The following is a 22470-nucleotide window of genomic DNA, read 5'->3' as shown; positions in this document are numbered from 1 at the left end:
CATTCCTTAACATGCAAACTTTGGACATTAAATTGAAGATAGAAACTTTCGATAAAGTGGTTGCAACAGCGAAAGGAGGACCAGTACATACAAATTCCTCCCTATTCTTAAAGCCCCACTGCACTACTTGTAGCTACTTGCTCCCTCTATATAGAAAACAATGCCTAAGCAGTGCCCATTGGTCCCCCATGATCCTCTTTTTCTTATGTTAATTAAGAGCTGAGTTGATGAGATAACCACCTGTCAGTGAGCACCCTGGGTGGTCTAATCCCTCCTCGCCAGACTGGTGCAGACAGGCTTTAAATATTCCATGTATTTATAGAAATATTATAATAATCTAGTGTGCAACTGAAAAACTTTTGAGAAATGAAATCATAAAGAAGAGGACAGTATGACTTACGCTCTGTGCCATGTTGTCCCCACCACCCCCTGAGAGTTCTTCTGCATTGCTGTTCTCCATGCTAGCTGCTGCGGCCGCTGCTGCTTCACCAGGCATCACCTTAGACGTCTCTGTCATCATGGACACACCTGATGGGCAACAACACGAGATAACAATCATTTGTATTACAGTCAAACCTGCTTTATAGAACACCTGTCTACAAAGACCACCCGTCTGTAAAAACTACATTTTTTGTTTCCCTTGAAAAAGGTTTCTCATTGAAACATGTACTAAAGGAACCTGTCTACAAAGACCACTTTTTGAGTTTCTCTTGGGTGGTCGCTATAGACAGGTTTGACTGTATTAATAGTAACAATAGTAACATTTCTTATGCCCCCCATATTCATTCCTAGGAATGTTTAATGTGCCTGACCATATTCAGTATTCAGTATTCAGTATTCATTTATTTTCCACATTAAAAACCAGAAGAATATACAAGGTAAAAAAATACATTTTATACATTTGACACATAGAGCAAATGAAAAACAGATACATAAGCATAAAAGAACAATGAAAATCTACATCAGCTAACAAACATCAACATTAAAACATAAAAAGGTGAGTAATGTAGATGGGGCTAGAAAAAGCGAAGCTTATCGAGTCTAGCCCCGGTAGCGATGAAGGGGGAGTCCATCCTGAGAATGTGTGTGGCCGAGTAAAGGGGGAGTAAACCCATCCTCAGGGTGGACTCTCCCTTCAAATGTCTGGTTTTATAATTAGATTCAATTGACCCGATGAAAACATAATTGCGATTTGAAACATAATAATAATTATTTTTTAGATTGATATGACTATTTAGAATTGCAGAGGTATTTTTTATATTTCAATTTAAATTGTTGTAATGATGCTGATTGTTTGAGACTGTCATCTAAAGCAGACCATGTAAGGTAACCCTGGTACTTAACACTTCTTTGGCCAGTAGCAGTTCTGTAATAAATGCTATGCGAATTCTTGGAGTTTCGGGTGTTATAACAATGTACATCATTGTTGCATCTAAACCAGTTTTGAAGAGAGTTTGGTAATAGTCCCTTTTCAGACCTGTACATAAATTCTCCCAGTTGTAACCTACCTAATTCATATACAGTCAAGACCCTTAATTGTTTAAAGATACTGTACTGTCGGTATGGGCCAAATAATGAGACTTGGCAACTATGCGTATTACACGTTTTTGCAACAAATGTAAACGATTTAACAAGGTATTTGATGCATTTATCCATAGCATATTTCCATATTGTAAATGGGGTAGAATTAATGAATTGTATAGTAAAAGCAGTACTTTTGACGGTAATACAAATTTCAGTTTTGACATAACTCCAGTAATTCTCGAGATCTTCAATGCAATATCATTAATATGTAAAGACCATGATAACTTGTCATCAATATTAACTCCCAAGAAGCGGGCACTATGTACTTGCTTTAAGGGCTCTAGTGAATCAACAAACTTAAGAGTAAGTAAGTTCTTATCATATTGTTTATTCAATGGTGCAAAATGCATAAAATTTGTTTTCTCAATGTTTATCCTTAACCCATTCACTTTGTACCAAATATTAACCTTTTGTATTTCTTTATTCATATTATGGACAAGAGTATCTAGTTTCTTCTCGCTTAAAGAGACATTGGTATCGTCTGCAAAAATAATGTATGACAAAGTTGAGGAAACATTTGGCAAATCGTTTATATATAGAATAAACAACAGTGGCCCGATTATTGACCCTTGGGGCACTCCGCATACAAGTTCTTTTTCAAATGAATATATGTATATAATGAACAGTTAAGAAAATGACATGAGGCAAACTAAATACATAATATGGATAACAATAAGAAAAATACATATAATAATGGATAACAATAACAAAAAAAATTGGGAATCTCCTGAAAGATTTTGATATAAAATAAGTTTCTTTGGAATGACCTCAAGGTCCAAAAACGAAACTGACTCTTCGGAGACTGAGAGCTCAAGAGACCAAGACCAAGACTGGGACGGCGACTACCGTATTTGCCGGCGATAAGGCTGCAGTGCTGCATAGGTCGCACCCCGATTTTGATATTTTTTAGAAGAAAAAAAAAAGAAAAAATTTGTCGGAGGCGGATACGAACCCACGCGTACAAATGTAGATTGCGACCCGAACCACCGCCTTAGACCGCTCGGCCATCCCGACCCTGATGCTTTCTCTTGCAGCTTTCTCTTGTGTATTGCGCCATAGCTTTGCTCGCACGAGCTAAGAGAATTGAGGTTGCTTTAGCTATGGCAAAAAATTAAATCTATATCTATCAGTAGAGTTTGGTTTGTAAGTTATGAATTTTATTTACGAGATTGACAAAACTTTGCCCTTCATTTAAAAAATATTACACAAAATTGTCGGTAAGACATGTGTTATTCTAGAAATATCCATCACCTTTCATTGTTGTCCCATAAGTACACATTCGTGCTTTTTTTCATGGTTTTGACTTGCGATTTTTAATTTTTTTTACTTTTTCACCGCAAAGGCAGCACCCCGACTTTTTGATATTTTCTCTTCCAAAAATACTGCAGCCTTTACGCTGGCAAATACGGTATAGTACACTGTTCCATAATCTTGACTCCAAGTAGTTTTTTCGAAACGTTGAGGTTCAAGAATGAGACAAAGAGGTCCAAGACCACGACCCAACAAAGATAGATTTTGAGATGGTCTTGAGACCTACAACACTGGTGCTCACTCCTTACCTGGTGTAGCAAGGAGAGTAGCTTTGAGGGTTCCTGGCTCTGCGTCTGCAGCCTGCATAGACCCCTCCATGGAGGCAGGGTCGGTGTAGTCGGCGGCCGGACTAGGGCCTACCTTCTTACTCCTCTTAGCCAGAGCCTTGGAGATAGAAGCCTGATCCGAAGGGAGGTTGGCCAATTGATGGAACACTGTACGCTTGCGGATGATGGTGTACACCAAGTTGGAGTTGCCTGTGATGAAAAAAGATGGATATCAATCAATATCATACATGTACAGGAGAGGGGGAGGGTGAACAACTGTTGGAAGATTGTACATTTGCAATTGATGGATTAGACCAAATTTGTCATGCTAATTACATAAATGTGTGCATATACCTTAAATTTAAGGGAAATCTAACAATTGTAATTACTTCATTTGTAAGTGTTTTGGTTGGTTACGTTCACTGGTAAAGTACTTTACATGAAACATTATGAAATAGGAAGACAAGCAAAACAGAATGGTGAAAGTTTGAAATATATGATCACTAAATCTGTGTGAATCTCAAACTGGCAATTAGGTCAGTGGATTGTGACGTACATGTAGTCATGGACAACTCTCCCGTTTGTCGAGCACAAAATTATAATTAATCCCTGATTTTCATTTAATTGCCTTCTTCCTTAGGGCAATACTTATAATATATTATGGATAGCTTATTTTTCTAGCTCCTCTAAAAATGAAAGACCCTCCTGAGTCATTTTGAAAGATTGAAATTCAGTCATTGATTTTGTAAGTTGGAATAAATGGGAGAGTTGTCCGCCACTAGTGCATGAAAGTGATATTACTGATTCAGTCAATTTGAATTCCCCATACGTATAGTGATAACAACTTTCAAAATGTCATAACTTTTTTTTAATTGTTTGTCCGATTTTATTCCAACTTTCACCAATCTGCTTCTCTATATTTTTCTGCTTTCTTTCAGAGCAGTTTGCTATCAAGGTTAGATTTTCATTATCTCAATGAAGAATAATGATCTGATTGACAAATGTTGCACACACTGCAATTTGCTCTTACCATCAAACTGATACTGGATGATGTTGTTAAAGATTTCAAGGAGGAAGAAAACAAGATGATGATTTGATGGGCTTGAGAAGAGGAACCAAGGGGTTGAGAATGCTTCCAGGAGATGGAGCATCTTGTTTGCTGATACCATCGATAAACTCTTCAGATAGGGTGACACTGAAATAATGAAATGATTTGAGAGCAATATTAAATTTGTTCTTCCTATTACATGTATTAACATTTCTTTTCTCTTAAACATTAAAAAAACACAAAATGAATCTGCATATCCGTTGACATTTAATTTCTGAGCTCATAAACGCAAATGTTTTCTTTTCAATTTTCTTTAAAAGGTTTTACATACTTGAGCCTAGTTTGGTTGACATTGGTTAATTTCTAATTATTATCACAGTAATAAGATCTTTTCTGGTATTTAATTTTTTTCCTACATGAACCTATGATCTTTCACCTTCGACCTCTTACACCTTAAATCGAATCATTTAATCCTTGCATCATCGTACATAGGTAATATAAGTTTAGCTTGAATTGCATAGGTGAAATAATAAGTTATTGCGGTGACATCATATTTTATGGTATATTAAAAAAAAAAAAAAAAATTTTATGACCCTGTGACCTTTGCCCTCTAATGCTAAAAAAGAAAAGAAAAAATACTGACGAAAAAGGACGCAAAATGTGCAGAAGTTCTGCCATTTTTTTCCTCATGAATATGGTATACTTTTTAGGGCTTTGATTCAAGTTACTTGAGCAGAGGCAAAGAATGTGCAATGCTTGTCCCAAACGGGTTGAGCCTGTGATACCAGAACCCTACCAGCAAACACAGCCTTTCCTGTTGTCTATTTAGTACACACAAACAAAGCTTTGTACATGTAGTTACAGGGGGTTGGTAGATAGAGGTAACCTCTATTGATCCAGGGACTTGTCTCCCAAGTCCCTGATTGATCGCAGTACCCGGTCTTTCCTATTGTCTATTTAGTACACAATGAATGACTCACACTCTGTTGTCAATAGCTGAATGTCAAACAAAAGAGACTCCAAAGCTTCATGAAAAACCACCAAGTTCATCAATAGATTTACAAGCTGCTCAAAGCCCTAAATTGGTCTAAAGCTGGCACCATTGATTAAGGTAAACAAAAGCTTCTACAATTCTTAAGTCCTAGTGAGTATTTTAGGCTCTTGGAAGTTGGTGCATAGTAAAAGTCAATAGGATTTTGCCAGTAGCTCAACAACAGTTTATTTGCATTCACTATAGTTCTCCAGTCAATATATTTGTTTAACTCATGTCGTTACTGTACCACAAGTTGTCTGTTTTTAGAAGATATACATGTACATTAGAAAAACCAGGCTTAATATATCTCCACAAATCCACACTTAGATTTTACATTGTATATACCGGTAATATATAATCACAATAAACAAATTAGTGATACAACATTTGCTTGGATGATATTGGCTCTGGGTTTAATTTTGTTAAAATATGTAAGATTAAAGTTAGGGTAGTGATAATTACGATTAGGCTTATACCCTTTTCTAACTGCACCGATTTTCATCGGATGCATCCGGACGCATCCGATGAAAGTGCCAGTTAGAAAGCAACAGAGGAGAAAAAGGCGATTAAATAGCCGATGAAAAGAAGAGAAATAGGCGATTAAATTCTCCTGCTCTAGACCAGGAGAAATTCTCATTCTATCGGTGTGACACCGATGAAACGTGCAGTTAGAAAACGTTCGGGAGAAAAGGGCGATTAAAACAGCGATTAAAATGGTCAAAGGTCGCAGTATACGCGCGCTTTACCGTAACCAGCTGTGTTTGTTGACTTATGGTTGAACAAGCTGCATGCTAGCTAGATGGAGCGCGGGCTTAATAATTACGTAATAATTCTTCACTTCCGGCAAGGGCTCGCCACAGCGAGTGAATTTCACCGGCAGTTAGAAACCGACAGGGGGAAAACTGCGGTTTCACCTTTGTTTACATAAGGAAAATGCAATCGGTATTTTCATCGGTGTGACTCCGATAGAGTGCAGTTAGAAAAGGGTATTAGACTTTATGTTACAGTGTTTGGTCCATGATTACAATTGGGAATTTAGTTAATACAGGAAGATAAATCCAGAGCAAAAGTCGCCAGAGCATGTGTCGCAGAGCCTGCTTACATATCAGCTTACAAACCTGGGTTCAGAGTGGCAAACATACATGAAGTACCTTAGAGGGGTGTAAACTATTCTTACCGTTAACAATGATAGTCAGGAGACAGTCATAGAGGGGTTGTAATCGCTGGTGCCCTGATGTGATGATCTTATGGAATACCTGTATATTACACAAATAAAACTGTGTCAGAGCAATCTAGTGTGTTTGTACTTTACTAGTTGAAAACAAACAAACAACAACAACAACAACATCAACATTTTTTTTCTTCTACAAGAGTGTCTCACCAGAGTGAGGAACAATGGATGGGGCAAGGGAAGGAATGTGTATGACTGGGAAAAAAAAATACACTTCGCCCCAAAATGTCAAAAAGAGTCCCCTAAAATTTGCATATTCAATCCAAAACAAAAATAGCCCCTGAATTTTTTTCCCTGCTGGAGCTAAGATGCATTAAAGGTTTTGAAAGTGGCAATAATGCATGTAAAATATCTCTTGCCATGGGCTTTTATTCATATAAAAAAAGGGGTTTCTGGGCAATAATAAACTTTAAAAATAAATATAATACTTAAAACTACGACAACTCTCATGTTCCCACATTACTAGTCTACTAAATAATGAAAAGATGAATGAAGAAGGAAGTTCAGGGTATATCACAAACACATGGGTGTAATACTCATAATTCACAACAGATAATGTTGCCAGAATTCGTTCACATTTATTTGACACTGTCTAAAATGAAGAATTCCATAAAATATTTTACAAAAATATAAAAAAAAATAGACAAGATACAAAGAGGAAACCTCCTCTGACTTACAATGATAAGGAAATCAGCATGGGTGCCTGTGAAGACTGGAATGTCCATGGGTACGCGTACACTGTACGGCTTGTTGAGACGAACACCAAAGTTCCTCTCTCCGCTCAGGAGCAGGAGGATGAAAACACCAATGTGCATCAGACCAACGCGAGCTGTAAGAAATATTCACATCATAAAGGCTTTTGAATTTTCAGATTCTACCTTTAAAAAAATATAATTACTATAATAGAAGCAATGTCTTGTAAATCAAATTGTACCCATTATACATGAACATCTAACATTATTATGTCAGATTGTTCACATTCACATACACCTACATATCTGTCTTTGCATACAATATGCTAATCATATCAGTGGTTATTGCATGGGAACTAATTCAGTCTCACTGAAATTCACACACACTGCACACAGAAATGGGTATATGGGAATACGAACAAGGATGAGCATTTAATCAAATATTGTTTCTTGTCATATTTCAATTATGTGGGCACTTGAAGGGCCATCCTTTTGGGAGGATATTTCCAATATGGTATTCTTTCAAACTGATGTTTATAAAATAATGAGAAAGTTCACCTTTACCAGAAATCAACCATCTCTTTAATCTCAATGAAAATGAGTTGACTTACACTGATCAGCCCTTGCATCATTGAGATGGTAGAGGATTGGAACAAGAACTTCTAAGACATCACTGCTCTTCAGAACATAGAAGAGGAACTTCTTGTTGTGGTCACACATCTTCCAGAAGAGAACCAGTAACTCCTGGTGGAAGGCTATCTTCTTGGTGGAACCAGGGAGATAGGTCTAGGAAAAAAAAAATACAAGAACGCCATTATAATAGTTATTTTCCAGAAGACAGGTGCAGAACTTGAGGATCATCTTGTGGATATCATATCTTCAAGAAAGGAACTACTAACTCCCGGTGAAAAGGTATCTTCTCAGTGAAACCAGTAAGTTTTTTCTTAAAAAAGAAGTTAAAAGAAATAGTTATTTTCCTGATGTTAATTGGTAAATTCAGACTCCGAATAAAACAGTCTTTTGTGGAACAAGGCAGGAATATCTGGCTAAGGAATTTCAAGAAAGTTATAGCTATCCTCCAGAGTATGGACTGGTACTCGAGGACAAGGACAAGGAATTTCTTGTTGTGGTCATACCGGAAGTCCAGGGGAAATGCGGAGTTCACAGGTCACTTGTATTTCTATGCTAAATGCACACCAATGTCTTTCTGGCGAATAAGGAAACCCCTATTACAAGATTTGCTCCAGTGACAAATGCTCAGGCATGGTATTCTTAGATTGATTTCATCTCAGTGAAATAAAATACCCTTTCAATTTTTTTAAATTAGTATTCTGAGAATCATTTTAGTGAGATTTGATCTCACTAAGACATGCCCACTTGTGAACTGATATCCAAAAAGAAAAGTTGTAAGATGTTACTCTCACCATGCTCAAACAATAGATTCACTATCTGCCAATCTCTTGGGTGCAAGAGCATGTGATTGCATTATTCTTACAATCTTCAATACGCATGGGTCATAGCGCAATGCGATTACATTTTAAAACTAAAATAAAATATTTTCTAGAGATAAAACCAGGCTCAGAATACCATCACAAGGTTACATTTCATCAAAGATATTCAACTAGGGTAAGAATTAGGAATCATGTTTGGTCCAGGTTTAGTGACCTTCAGAGTAAATTTTGTAAAAACATGTATTAAAGATTCATAAAATTTCCCCATAATGCCAACAAAGACTAATGGAAAATTGTTGGTATCTTAAGTTGAAACACTGACCAAGATCATTGAATTTGTGAGGCATTGTAGGGCAAGCGCGACGAGCACCTACCAGAGGCAGAGACTGGTGCTACACAAGAAGCCATCATCATCATCAAAGTTCTTTTTCTTACCTGTATGAGGGGGTTGTTCAGGAGTCTTGTGATGCCTTTTAGGATAAAATGGAAGTCTTCCTCTCGATGGATGCGGGACAGGTAGTTCACAAACAAATTCTCTGGTAACACTCCCTAAAGCATAGGAAAGAAAGCAAAAGGTCATCTGGCGATTGCAGTTTGACGTGAGGTAAGAATGAACACATGATTGCAGTGACTTGAAGTGTCATTCAAGAATCACATGTTATAATGATCATCAAGCCTTGGAGTACTATTCCCATTATTTGTTAAAGAAAGTTTGCTTCAAGTATAACTTTTACAGTCTCTACAACATTATTTGAATGACCTGATTTAAGCTACATGGGCATATAATGATTTGCTCCGAGCTTAATTTAAAGATACAGGGTTATGTTTACAATTGGATTATAATTTAGGTTTTAGGTTAGTGTATTTTTTAGGGTTGATGTCTATGGTCACTGGAAATTTACTGGGGTGCAATCTTATATATATCTTGTTGACCTTTTGTAATTTTCATTCACACTAATTAATTTAATATACATATTTTTTTATTTTCGTATGAAAGAGTGGATAATATAAATAATTGTTGCCAATTTGAGGAGTAAAAGCTTAATTAATTTTGACCTTTAACCTTTAGAATACTCTGAACTGCTAAGGCTAATGAGCTGTGGTGAAGCTTACCTCGTGAACTTCTTCTGCACCGTCTACGGATGATGCAACATTGTGAGGGTTTGCGTGATCGAGGGTAACGACCAGGATCTGTGAAGCGATCTCAACCAGCGGTTCTCTGGTGTCCGAGAAGAGTAGGTGATTGTATGGCATTCCATAGCCCACAGGGTCGTAGGCACAGGCTATGTTTATCATAGAGGTGAACAGGGGAAGGGCGTGTCTGAAACAAGAAAGGAAAGATATCATATTATTATCATATTTTTCTCAGAAGGGGTATATGCCAAGGGGTAGGGTACATGTAAGTTTGGAACAAGATGGGTAGACATTGATGTTGTATGTGATTGTATGGCATTCTCTATCCTACAGGGTCATAGGCACAGGCTATGTTTATCATAGAGGTGAACAGGGGAAGGGCGTGTCTGAAACAAGATGGGAAAGATATCATTTAATTACATCTATCAGTGTTTTTCTGCAATACTTGATGCTTATTTCAATATAACATATCCCACATGGCACTATAGACAAGTTTGTAGTTACATGTAGCACATCTAGTACAAATGATCCCAAATATCCACTGATCTTTTATACATGGAGTAGCCCCATTTTGTGATTTTAGAATAACTGCTGCCAAAGTCATGGACGTGCTTCATGAATACCTTTTTGTTTGCTCTCTTTTGAAGAATACTTCCAAATGCGTTCCTTACGCTCAGTGCATATTGATTACATCACTTTCATGAGCATGTATCCAGTATTCATCTTGGTGAAATCAACAATTTTGGTACAAATGACCTTTATCTGCCGATGAGCAGATTGTATAGATCTACAGACTGGCTTATTGAATCTTGTCCATACCTTTCAATCCATTCAAACTGAACAGTCCTGACTCACCTGTTGTCTGATGAGCAGAAGAAGCTGATCCACTGATTGGGCAGGCTGTGTGCATCACCTATAAATAATACAGATATAAAATTGTAAAAACATACCACAATAAATGACAAAAATATAAACAACAATATTCCACATAATGCAGATCTAAGGTTATTAAAGGTTTAAGAAGATAAAGAGAATCATGTCAGATGATGCATATACCACTCATTCATCCATAATATATGCCTTCCACGTTCAGTCTCTCCCTTCTCTTCATCCGTCTTTTTGTTCTTTTCCTTACTGTTTTACTTCTATTTTGACCCACATACCTTATATTATGATGATTCACATTTACCATGCCAAATAAAATATGACTCTGTTATTCCTTATAATATAATGGTATATTATTGTTATGAATTGTTATACATACATGTACATGAACATGTATGCATTTTTATTGTATTTGTAAAAATGGTTCAATTCAGCTTAGGTTGAAAGGCAGACTTTAAATAAATACACCATTAAATAATATGAGAGTGCAATGTTTCCTATGCACACTTCACAATAGAAGGGAAACAGAGAGAACTACATTTGTACATGTACATGTATAAACATTTCATCTGATTCCATTAGCACTTTGTAGAGACCTCTAATAACATGTTATGAGTAAACAACCACATTGTACCAGTACAAAAATTTACTAATTACAAGGATTTCTAGAACCAATAATAAATCTGAATAATTGCTTCTGCCTCAAATGCAGGCATGCTTTTATTTGTTTTATCTCTAAAAACTGTCAGCTACATGTGCACACATTGCATACAGGAAATATCACCTCTTCATTGGACAAAACCTGGGTCCAGAGAGGCAACTGCAGACAAAATACCTTCAATCTGTACAGGCCTAATCATCATAAATTCTGAATCAGGAAGTCTTTACTGAAAGGAAACACTATACGGCAGTACCATCATATCATCAGCAGGTCATAGCTCAAGTGACGCTTCACAAACCACTTCAAGAGCCAGTTCAAATCCATCGTATTACTATTCTCACTCATTAAAAAAAGAAGGTTACTTGATATGACTATGAGCATGGCAGAATTAATCATCAACGCATTAGCATTTTGTAGGTTGTATCATTTAGATGGTAGAGAAGTAAAATGTTTATTCATATTACTTTTCTTTCATGAGTCAGTTGGAACAGCAAATTTTGTGAGAGATGGAGGCAGAAACAAGATGGAAATATCTTTGTAAACAGTGTCTGTCAAATGTACAATTGATGAATAAATAAATCATGACCTAATAGAAACCGATAAAAAATTAAAGCATGAAACTTCAAACTTCAGCCTATTGGATATCTCTAAATAATGATATACATGCAGGTTAAAGTCGACGATTCGATGATGAGCTCATACTAGCTGGAGTGTGAGCTGTGTTTCATAGACACAGGTTATTAGCTGAACTGAACATCACCTCTAAATAATGATATAGGTTTAATGTTGACAATGTGATGATCAGTACTTACTAGCTGGAGTGTGAGCTGTGTTCCTTAGACACAGGTTATTAGCTGAACCGAACATCACTTGTAAGTTTAATGTTGACAATTTGAAGATCATAGCTGGAGTGTGAGCTGTGTTTTTTTTTGTGCCAAAATAGGGGTGCGCCTTATACACAGGTGCGCCTTATACACAGAGATTTACAGTACTAGCTGGAGTGTGAGCTGTGTTCCTTAGACACAGGTTAGTAGCTGAACCGAACATCACCTCTAAATAATGATACAGGTTTAACGTTGCTAATTTGATGATGAGTACTTACTAGCTGGAGTGTGAGCTGTGTTTCTTAGACACAGGTTAGTAGCTGAACTGAACATCACGTCTAAATAATGATATAGGTTTAATGTTGACAATTTGATGACCTCACACTAGCTGGAGTGTGAGCTGTGTTTCTTAGACATGGGTTATTAGCTGAACTGAACACGACCACTAAATAATGATATCGGTTCAATGTTGCCAATTTGATGATGAGCTCACACTAGCTGGAGTGTGAGCTAAGTTTCTTAGACACAGGTTATTAACTGAACCAAACACGACCTCTAAATAATATCGGTTTAATGTTGCCAATTTGACGATGAGCTCATACTAGCTGGAGTGTGAGCAGTGTTTCTTAGACACAGGTTATTAGCTGAACCAAACACGACCTCTAAATAATGATATAGGTTTAATGTTGACAATTTGATGACCTCACACTAGCTGGAGTGTGAGCTGTGTTTCTTAGACATGGGTTATTAGCTGAACTGAACACGACCACTAAATAATGATATCGGTTCAATGTTGCCAATTTGATGATGAGCTCACACTAGCTGGAGTGTGAGCTAAGTTTCTTAGACACAGGTTATTAACTGAACCAAACACGACCTCTAAATAATATCGGTTTAATGTTGCCAATTTGACGATGAGCTCATACTAGCTGGAGTGTGAGCAGTGTTTCTTAGACACAGGTTATTAGCTGAACCAAACACGACCTCTAAATAATGATATCGGTTTAATGTTGCCAATTTGACGATGAGCTCATACTAGCTGGAGTGTGAGCAGTGTTTCTTAGACACAGGTTATTAGCTGAACCGAACACGACCACTAAATAATGATATAGGTTAAATGTTGGCAATTTGATGATCAGTACTTACTAGCTGGAGTGTGAGCTGTTTCTTAAAGGTGAAATTCAAAGAAAATCACAAATATGTCAACTAATGTATCACCAGAAACTGGTAAGCTAGCAGATGGCCATCGTACAAGTTTTAGGTCAACTACATATCGGGTGATTTATACAAATACAACCACCTCCATAGCAGCTGGGATATATACAAGAGATTTGCCGGAAAAAATAACGATGTTTAATGACGTCACTATATGGACCAATGCTGCCCAAGCAGACGACACCCCATAAAGAATGAAAATAAGTGCAAAGCTATTATTTGTCAAATTATAATGGCCCGAATTCACAAAGGAGGTTTGTCGTCAAACCTTGGTTTTCGTACGTCATATGACGCGTTTTACGCGTTTTTTACAAACCTGGTTTGTAAAGAACAAAAGGAGGTTTGGCGAAACAAAAGGAGGTTTGAGCTCAAACCTTGGTCTGAGCTCACACCTTGCTTTGTGAATTCGGGCTAATGAGTTCAGTGTATATACATGTAATGGCATGTCAAACCATTCAAAAGGGGATACGACCTGATTCTGATAACTAAGATCTTTTGCTTGTGAAAACACAGAATAGGAGTTAATTAACAATCAAAGAAACCAGATTTTTAAAGTGAAAACCCCGCGGAATGATACTTAGGACGACATTTGTTCCCTCTTGAAACGCTGAACATATCGGGATGTGTGCAGCTGAATAAACAATGGCGTCTTATTTTGTTTACAAGCGTTAGATTCCTTTATTTTTGTATCGCTGCATTTGTCATCAAAATAAAAACATGTGCGGGGTTTAGAGTGAGGCAATAGATTATACATTTAGCCTGACGGTAATGAAGTAAGAGAAAGAACTCAAGAGAAGATGAAAACACAGGCACTGAAAATGTGTGAGATGTCATGGGACATCGTCTGCTTGTGCAAATCATGTCCATACTGTGATCTCACACATCTCAGCAGTGTTCGGAGAGCTCTTCAGGTGCTATGCCGGGGCTGTATTTAAGCATTTTGTAATTTATAATAATCGTTACTTCGAATGTTTCCAAGCATTGAATTTTGATACACTTGTCGAATCAAAGTTTCAATTTTGCAATAATGAAAATAAAATTAGTTTTTAAAATCAATGAATATCTACTTTAATAATAGACACAGGTTATTACATGTAGCTGAGCTGAACATCACCTCTAAATAATGACACAGATTTAATATTGCCAATTTGATGATCAGTACTTACTAGCTGGAGCAAGGTACATGGTTTCTGAGAAGCAGGTAAGGAGAAGCTTAAGGATCTCAGTCCGATTCTGATCCAGGTGGGCAAAGTGGGGCGGGGCGGTAGCGCACCCCACCCCGGCATCCCAGATGTACTCACAGCTGTCTATGGATTGAGGGTCCTCAGGCTTCTCCTATCCATGGGCAAACAAGTGGGAAAGATAATACGAACCATGGTTATTATACACGTTCATTATCATCATGTGAATACAAATCAAATTTTTGGCACATGTCTAATTACAAGCAGGCTGGAATTCAGCAATAAAACACCAGACAGCAATAAACATAAGCAGTATTTTGTTGTTGTCGACCTTGTGATGTTTTGAATGTTATCATCTTGCCTGGAAATAAAATAATCATCATGTTTGGCAACCTGTCTAGAAGTTGAACCCGGGACCTCATCTACACATGTACCTGAAACAAGAATTATACCACTGTATGATATCTCTTTATTTTTTCTTAGGTCGATCAATGGAAGCAACAGGGGATTACCACAGTTGACTAAAGATACATCCCCCAAACATATTACGCATACACAAATCTTTGAATCTTAAAATATCATTTAATTCTTTGTTGGCCAGCGATCAGAACCCTGAACACTTCAAAGCAGACAACGGCCTCATGACTGTGCGATTCTTGGCATTGTTATCACGTTTGTTGCTTATTTGACTTCAAATTCATATTCTAGACCCTTTTAATAAAACAAATGTTAGATATTTACACATTATACACATAAATCAAGTCTTCTTCTTAATTAGATTGCGACTTCACCTGTGTGCATTGCATATTTACTATTAAATGAACCTGCAAAAAATGAATTAATTGTATAATGTGTTACATATTTTGCTACAAATATCCAGTTTGAGTCAGATAGATCAATCACATTCACAATGGACTGGGCATCTTGTAATACATGTACTTACAGGTCCAGCTTTCTTGGCAGCTACCACGGTGAAATCAGGGCAGAAGAGAAGGTCTGACAGAGCAGCCAGGAGAGACTGAGCCAGCGGTAGAGATTCCTCATCGCTCTACAAGGATAGATAGCAATCATACAAATGGTCAGATATATTCAATGCTGTCTTGATATGAAGAATTCTGTAGGCAATGGTCAAGTTGAAGACATTATTACTTTATGAACTGAATATTAATATGCAACCTACTATAAAACACTGAATTCCAATTTGTTGCATTAATGCGAACAACACATCATACAGGCAAATAAAAACTCACATATATGACATGTATAGTGTACATGATGCTGTAAAACATTGCTCAAACTTTAATAAATATTCACACATACATGTATAGTGCATGGTCCTACTTTCTTTTTCAGTCAAACATTGTGTTCAAAATCTTTTGGAATTATTTTGGTTTATATTTATAGCACAGTACAATATCTACATGTACAAATTCATGATAACATGTACATGTATATATGAGGAACGTTTTGTTCTATTTTACTCTAATTTCTTTGTTTCATTTGATGTCTTTACAGTACGGCGAGCCTCCGAAAAGATCATGTACCTCTCATACACTTCTTGAGTGTGCTTAATAGGAGAAAAATTAATATCGGGTTTGGAATGTTGACAACTTGACACTGTAATTATATACTACAAGACTTGTTAGTATGGCAAACATATGAACACTCGGGCCCAAATTCACAAAGGAGGTTTGTTGACAAACCAAGGTTTATGTGCGTTATACGACGCGTTTTTACAAACCTTGGTTTGTAAAAAACAAAAGAAGGTTTGTCGAAACAAATGGAGGTTTGTCGACAAACCTCTTTTGTGAATTTGGGCCAATTTGTTTGGCTCTAAACATTGTACACATTGGGGAGTGGGGGGGGGGGGGCGGAGAGGAAGTTCTCTAGATCTATACAAGATACACTGCAAGATAAGCAATAATAAATTTCTACCACTAGTGCACTGCAGTACATCAGACTTTTATATATTACACAATTTTGTTTTCTTCTCTAAGCTGTAAGACAAATTAATATAGTAATTACAAGTAAACAATAGAAGAAAAAATAGGGCACCAGTGATAAAAGTGTAATTCAAAAGGATAAAAAAAGAAGAAAATAGCATAATAATTTACTCAATTTGTGATATGTCTGTGAGTCACATGAACTCCATGAAAATATGTTCAGGACAAATATTTTTCAATTTCACGAGACGGTTAAATAGTGCTGTAGCCCATGACCTCATCAGGGTGGTTCACATTTTTACAATATACCATTTTAGAATATTGTCAACCTGTTGCCTAATTTTTCAAAATAAAATATTTACAATGTATAAAGCTCCAAATCATTTTATAACTCCAGTAGTACTGCGGGGCTCGACATTAACAGCTGCCTGGGACACACGGGCACCCACAGTTGAAGTCCAGACCCCAATTTAAAAAAAAAATGTGTTCATATAATAGGGCTCATGCACACAGACTGTAATCTATGATTTGGACCCCCTTCAAATCAAAAGTTAGCGTAGAGCTCTGTGTACTGTAAATGTATAGTAGGTATTTGATTTCTCACAAAATGAAGTACCATTTGGGGGACTCCTTGAACTTTAGTATCTAAACAATCAAGTCAATATGTTTGATGACCTCCTTGACCTTTACCGAGGCAAAGGTCAATTAATAATATCTAACTACTCGCGATGACTGCATCTTTCAAAAAAGACCATGGCAGGAGTGTAAAAGCTCACTTCACCTTTTTTAAACTTTCCTTTTAAGTCCTGACACTTAGTTGAGACATACAGTGTAATAGACCTCCAAATCGGTATTCTGAATGCTGACTTAGTGCTCAATGAAATCCTGCGAATAAACATGAGGAATGCAAGAAAAAAAATGCTGTGTATTTAAAAACTAAGGAGATCTTTAATGTTATTTTTGTTACTTCAGTGCTAACAGCGTTTTCAGAATACCCAAACTCTTCTTTCCACTACTGCGCACACATCACATTTGTGCAACATGGCATACGAGCAACGCACCTCCTGCCAACTAGAAATGGGGACATACATGTAAGTGAGCTTTCAGAATACCGATATCCTAATTGAGCGCTATGCCTCCACATGTCAAAAAAGTGCATTAGATTAGAAATAGTGCAAAAGTATCAAATGATTGTGACCAAATGCAGATTCTGTAAACTGGAGAAAAAAACAAACACTCTGAGTTAGAAGTCATACCAGGGAATATGTCCCTTGAAGTCAAACAGAATTAATTCATGTTAATCAATGGACTGCAAACTGAGTTGAGTGGAAAAATCTCAAATGGTAGGTGTACAAACCAGCCTCAGGAAATTATCTTTTGGCAAATGGAGATCAACATCGCATAGCAGCTGTGGTAACTACAACAACGCAGACAAAATGGGGAAAAATAATAATGTCATAAAAGTGTACAAATTATACCAGTTTTCGGTATTTGCCAACCCTACTACTGTACCGGTACTTACTTCACAGTGGGAAAGAGTACATGTATGAAATAAATAATAAAACTGAGATAAATCGTCTTAAAGCTTTAGCTCTAAAGTACAACTTGTCCAGTCAAACAAAAAATAACATTCTAATTCTGTGAAAGACACAACTCTCTCTACTCTAAGCAATTATATGTCCTTCAACATGAAAGTATTATCTTCGGTTAAATGTACCAATATATTTGTTTGCAAAAGAAATCTTACAGTGAATGAGAAAAAGAAAAAAATTCAGGTGCAAGGCACATCAGTCGTGAAGATTCATAAATATGCACATGTAAACACAGCTGATTGGGTCCGAGTCAAAACTTCCATGTGAATGACGTTTGTAGAATTTCATTTTATGACTACAAGTTTAATAGAAATGCTACAAGCTGATATATAGTTCTGGTACAAGAAATAATGACTACAACACAAAACGAACAGTAACCATGACGTTGCTACGGCAATGTACCAAGTGCAACAGATTTTTGTCCAGTGGTGGACATCTTTGCAAATTAATAGCCTCTACATTCTTCTTCTTCTTCTTCCTTTTTGAGTATGGACCTCTTTACAGAGTATTATCGTACTATACTGGGGGTGTGTGCATTGTATACATGTACAAATGTACAAGAAAACAACATTGCATTAAAGGAACGTTGTATAGAGATATGAATTTTGAAGAGGTCAACTGACACTCAAGATAAGCCCCGCCCAGTTATATGATTTTCATAAGGTAGGACATTCAGACTATTGCGGGATGTTGATTTTTCATCAACTTTTTGTTAGAAACGATGCTCAAACATGCGTTTCACTATATGTTTCATAATACCATGTTTTTTTTATACGGCATTCAGACTACCGTAAAAGAAAATAATAATAATACGATTCTTGTATAGACATTTTTGTACTTTTGAGTAAATTCTGAGAGGCACAAGCCTGTATAAAGGGCAATACTATTGCATGAAATTCTCATCTATCAACAATAACAGGAAAAGAGGGTGATATTTATAGGCCAAAAAAAAAGTGGAGGAGAATGAAGACTTCTCTTTGAGGAAAATGCATAGTTCAGCACAGAAAAAAACTTAAGGCCAAAAAATGTCATACTCTAATTTACAAATTGTATACAAAAGTTCAACACTGTTGTAAAACAAACGGCTAACATTAAATTAGGGCTACATGTATATCTATGTGCAAACTAAATGGCAAAGCAGACTAGAAGTATCTTTTTTCATTCATTAGCATTTATCTAGAAAAATTGGAAGCTAGTCTTCTTACTTCATTGCTAGCGATGCATTTAGACAACTAAAACAGTGCTACTTACTGTACTAACACAACAGTGACTACAGGACACTAGTGTAAAGGAACATCTTGATGGCTTATAATATCAAGTTGACTATTTTTTCTTTTATTATTCCATTGCAGTAAAGACCTACTTGATTTTTTAGATGACAACCAACATGAAATCCATGTCGTGTACATGTAAGAAGGCCTCCAAGAATGAATATTTTGGTTCGAAGACTCTTCGTGATTTGCAAACTCCCAGAAAAGTAGAAGAACCAGAGACCAAATAATATACTTTTGTGGCCCATAGGTCAAGAGGATGTTGCCACTTTGAGATGTGACAAAAGTCATCATACAATGTAATGATCTAAAAGCGTATAAAATCCTGATTTTCAGTTCCTACATGTACAGATGCAAGTTTTGTGAGCAAAATCAGATGACTAGGGGCGAAGCAGGGCTAGTGCAGACAAAATTATTTGAAGCAACTCTACAAGTTAGTGGAGGAAAAAAAAACACAGCAAACTTACAAAATCATCCAACCCTTCCATGTTTGCCTAGTTATGAGAAGGAAAAGCAACCATGAAGGAAAATGAAACAGGAAAAAGGTCAATGAATCCATATTATCCATAAACCATGCTTGACAGAAGAGTAAAAACCATGTTTAAAGATAGAAAGAGAAAAGTGACACCTCAGTTAAAAAAATAATTAAAATTTCTCAAATGAAATGGCAAGTTCCAATCGATTGCTTTAAAACACATGAAACATGGGTGCAGCATATTTTGTGAAATATATTAAGAAAGATCATACGCAAGACCACAGATAAGTTATGATTGATTTCCAACATGCGTTTGATTTGAGCTATTGTATTCAGACAGAATTTTCATTTGATATCTTTGAAGAAGGATGAAATTAAAAGGAAGGCCTGCAGGAAAGAGATTCCAAATCATGATTACATTCTCAGTGTCAAGAGCCAGTGCAAATAAAAAGAATCCATTTACAAACAGCTTTCTTTTTTTTTTTTTTGGGGGGGGGGGGACGTTTTTATAAGAGATTAAAGGACAGTTTGGAGGATGAGGATGATATAATAATATCCAATAATATACAGATGTGTAGGATTAGGGCTTATACACTGTACAGGTACCTTTTTAGGACTGCAACAGGTACATCATTAACAAAACAAAAAAGTATATTTATATATTTCCCTTTCATTCGATTAATATCAAGTGAGGATGAGGAATGACATCTGTCAGTCAGCTTTATTGAAGGAAATTATTCACAATTCTTGTCTTCTATACAAATTGTGATTTTTGTTGCATATCTTGTTTTTACACGAGAAGGAATATACATGGTGTATCCTTTAGTGTTTTTAGAATGCAACTATCAAAGTATGTACATGAAGAAGATAAATGTTTGCTGGGAATTTATTCAGGCTGCAAAACTTCTTTTTCGTGGATGCTGTACTGTAGTACCCCCTTGCAAGCTGAACATCTTATATAAGCTACTCACCGATTGGCCGGGTAACGTAGACCAGAAGAATCCTCTCCAATCAGGATCCTCAAAGATGTAAGGGAGTATACGGGTGAGGAGGCGGGCCGCATTGAGCACCACCTGTTGGTCTCTAGGGGCGGAGCATCCAGACTCAGCAGCAGAAACCAGCTTCTCTACAGCCTTCAAGATGCAATAAGAAGGGGTAAATTAAAATAATGAAAAATAATAATATATTAATTTTGGTAATATCCAGAGAAGTCTCATCAGCTTCTATGCTGTTCTAAATGAGGACCCTGCAATCATCACTACCCCATCAGCTGCCAGGTACATGTACGCATTTACACCTGGGTGGAGAGTGGCAAATGCGTATTAATGTCTTGCCAAAGGAAGTGAGCGACGGGCTTGGATTAGAACCCTCAACCCTTGGATTGAGAGTTGAGTGACTGAGCCACTACACCACAACGCCTTTATTTAGTATCAGTTCGCTACATGTGATGGATCAAAAGGAAATAATACAAGCTAGAAAATGAAGAACTGGGAGACTGAATTAATCAACTAGTGCTGAAGCAAGAGTACTTATAATGGAGTGCTTAGTTTGCTTTTAGAACTTAGAACTGAATACTGCTAGTGAATTCATACATTTCTAAATTATTTCAGATTAATTTCATGGCTCAATTTGTTGTGAGTGAAACAGGATACTACCTGTGGTACTGCAAAAATTAATGCCTTACTGAAGTGTGTGATCATTTTGAGTTGGTTTTGCAACTGGGTCCAAAGATATTTTTCTTTTTATCAATGAGCTACTGAACATTCTTTTCGTGGTGAAGAAGCTCTTTTCAGGCAATCCAAAATATAACAATTGTTCAGCAGTTTCCACATTTGAATAACTATTTGAACATTTTTGTATTTCAATTGACTTCATTCACATAAAAAATTCAACTTTAACCCTAATGGGAGACATTTTTATACTTGGTCACTTTTTCACTTACAGTAAGTCTTCTTTTAAAGGGTTTTAGATGCCATTGTCATTATCCCCAACTGTAGGAGTGTATTGTAATGGAAGGAGGCTACACTTTATGCTCCAATTAATACCCAAGTGCAGACACAAAAGAATCAGGGCCCTAGCTGTTTTATATAACTTGTTATCAATAGCAAAAGCTAAAATGATATATGCAAATTAGCTCTCAGCCAGTTGCCACGATTACAGTTATTGTAACTTGTTTGTAATAACAAATTCAATGAAACAGGGCCCAATTCAGAAATTGGACTATACATGTACCTTGTAGCAGAGAGTTGCTAGATTGGATGGTGATTCTTCTCTGAGCGCTCTGATCTCAGCGGCTGGGATGAGTGCAAAGACATCGGTCACACTGGTAACGCTGTCAGCCCAAAACTGGTCCCAGAATGCATCATCACCTGCTTCTACAGGCTGTGATATATAGGAGCCGAGCAGAGAGAAACAAAAATCAGAAAGAAAAGACATGATTTAAAAGAAAAATTAGAACACTTTCTTACCAGTCAAGTTATAATAAATCTGGGGGAAAAGAAGAAAAGAAGAAGTAAAAGAAGACGATGATGAAGAAGAATAAGAAGCATCTACCATGAGCTACGTTTGGAAATCTTTTGATTTGCGGATGTCTAAAATATAACAGCAAATTTTGTGTCGTTCGTTACAAATGTGCGCTTCCTAAAAGTTTTTAAATAAGATTAATTTCCAGAA

The 22470-nt window shown here is 36.6% G+C and overlaps 1 protein-coding gene across 7 annotated transcripts in view; it reads right to left on the bottom strand.

The window, feature by feature from the left end:
• The window catches only part of LOC100892470 (protein HID1), a 38588-nt gene that overhangs the window by 14879 nt on the left and 1239 nt on the right, over positions 1-22470 (bottom strand). For 2 of the 7 annotated variants that reach the window (XM_030984766.1, XM_030984764.1), the window contains exons 2-16: positions 22030-22179; positions 20769-20930; positions 19790-19816; positions 15460-15564; positions 14502-14670; positions 13267-13287; positions 10606-10663; positions 9730-9937; positions 9052-9165; positions 7777-7951; positions 7151-7302; positions 6420-6498; positions 4192-4356; positions 3144-3371; positions 401-528 (exon numbers count right to left, since the gene is read on the bottom strand). In XM_030984766.1, the coding sequence (XP_030840626.1) occupies positions 401-528; positions 3144-3371; positions 4192-4356; positions 6420-6498; positions 7151-7302; positions 7777-7951; positions 9052-9165; positions 9730-9937; positions 10606-10663; positions 13267-13287; positions 14502-14670; positions 15460-15564; positions 19790-19816; positions 20769-20930; positions 22030-22179 (1941 nt within the window). The remainder of the gene's footprint in view (positions 1-400; positions 529-3143; positions 3372-4191; positions 4357-6419; positions 6499-7150; positions 7303-7776; positions 7952-9051; positions 9166-9729; positions 9938-10605; positions 10664-13266; positions 13288-14501; positions 14671-15459; positions 15565-19789; positions 19817-20768; positions 20931-22029; positions 22180-22470) is intronic. The other 5 variants (XM_030984769.1, XM_030984771.1, XM_030984765.1 and 2 more) reach the window with 4 other exon arrangements.

Source organism: Strongylocentrotus purpuratus, unplaced genomic scaffold (genome assembly GCF_000002235.5).
Source record: "Strongylocentrotus purpuratus isolate Spur 01 unplaced genomic scaffold, Spur_5.0 spur5_scaffold_14, whole genome shotgun sequence".
In the NCBI taxonomy this organism is placed as follows: domain Eukaryota; kingdom Metazoa; phylum Echinodermata; class Echinoidea; order Camarodonta; family Strongylocentrotidae; genus Strongylocentrotus; species Strongylocentrotus purpuratus.
This window is presented reverse-complemented; position numbering and strand designations above follow the sequence as displayed.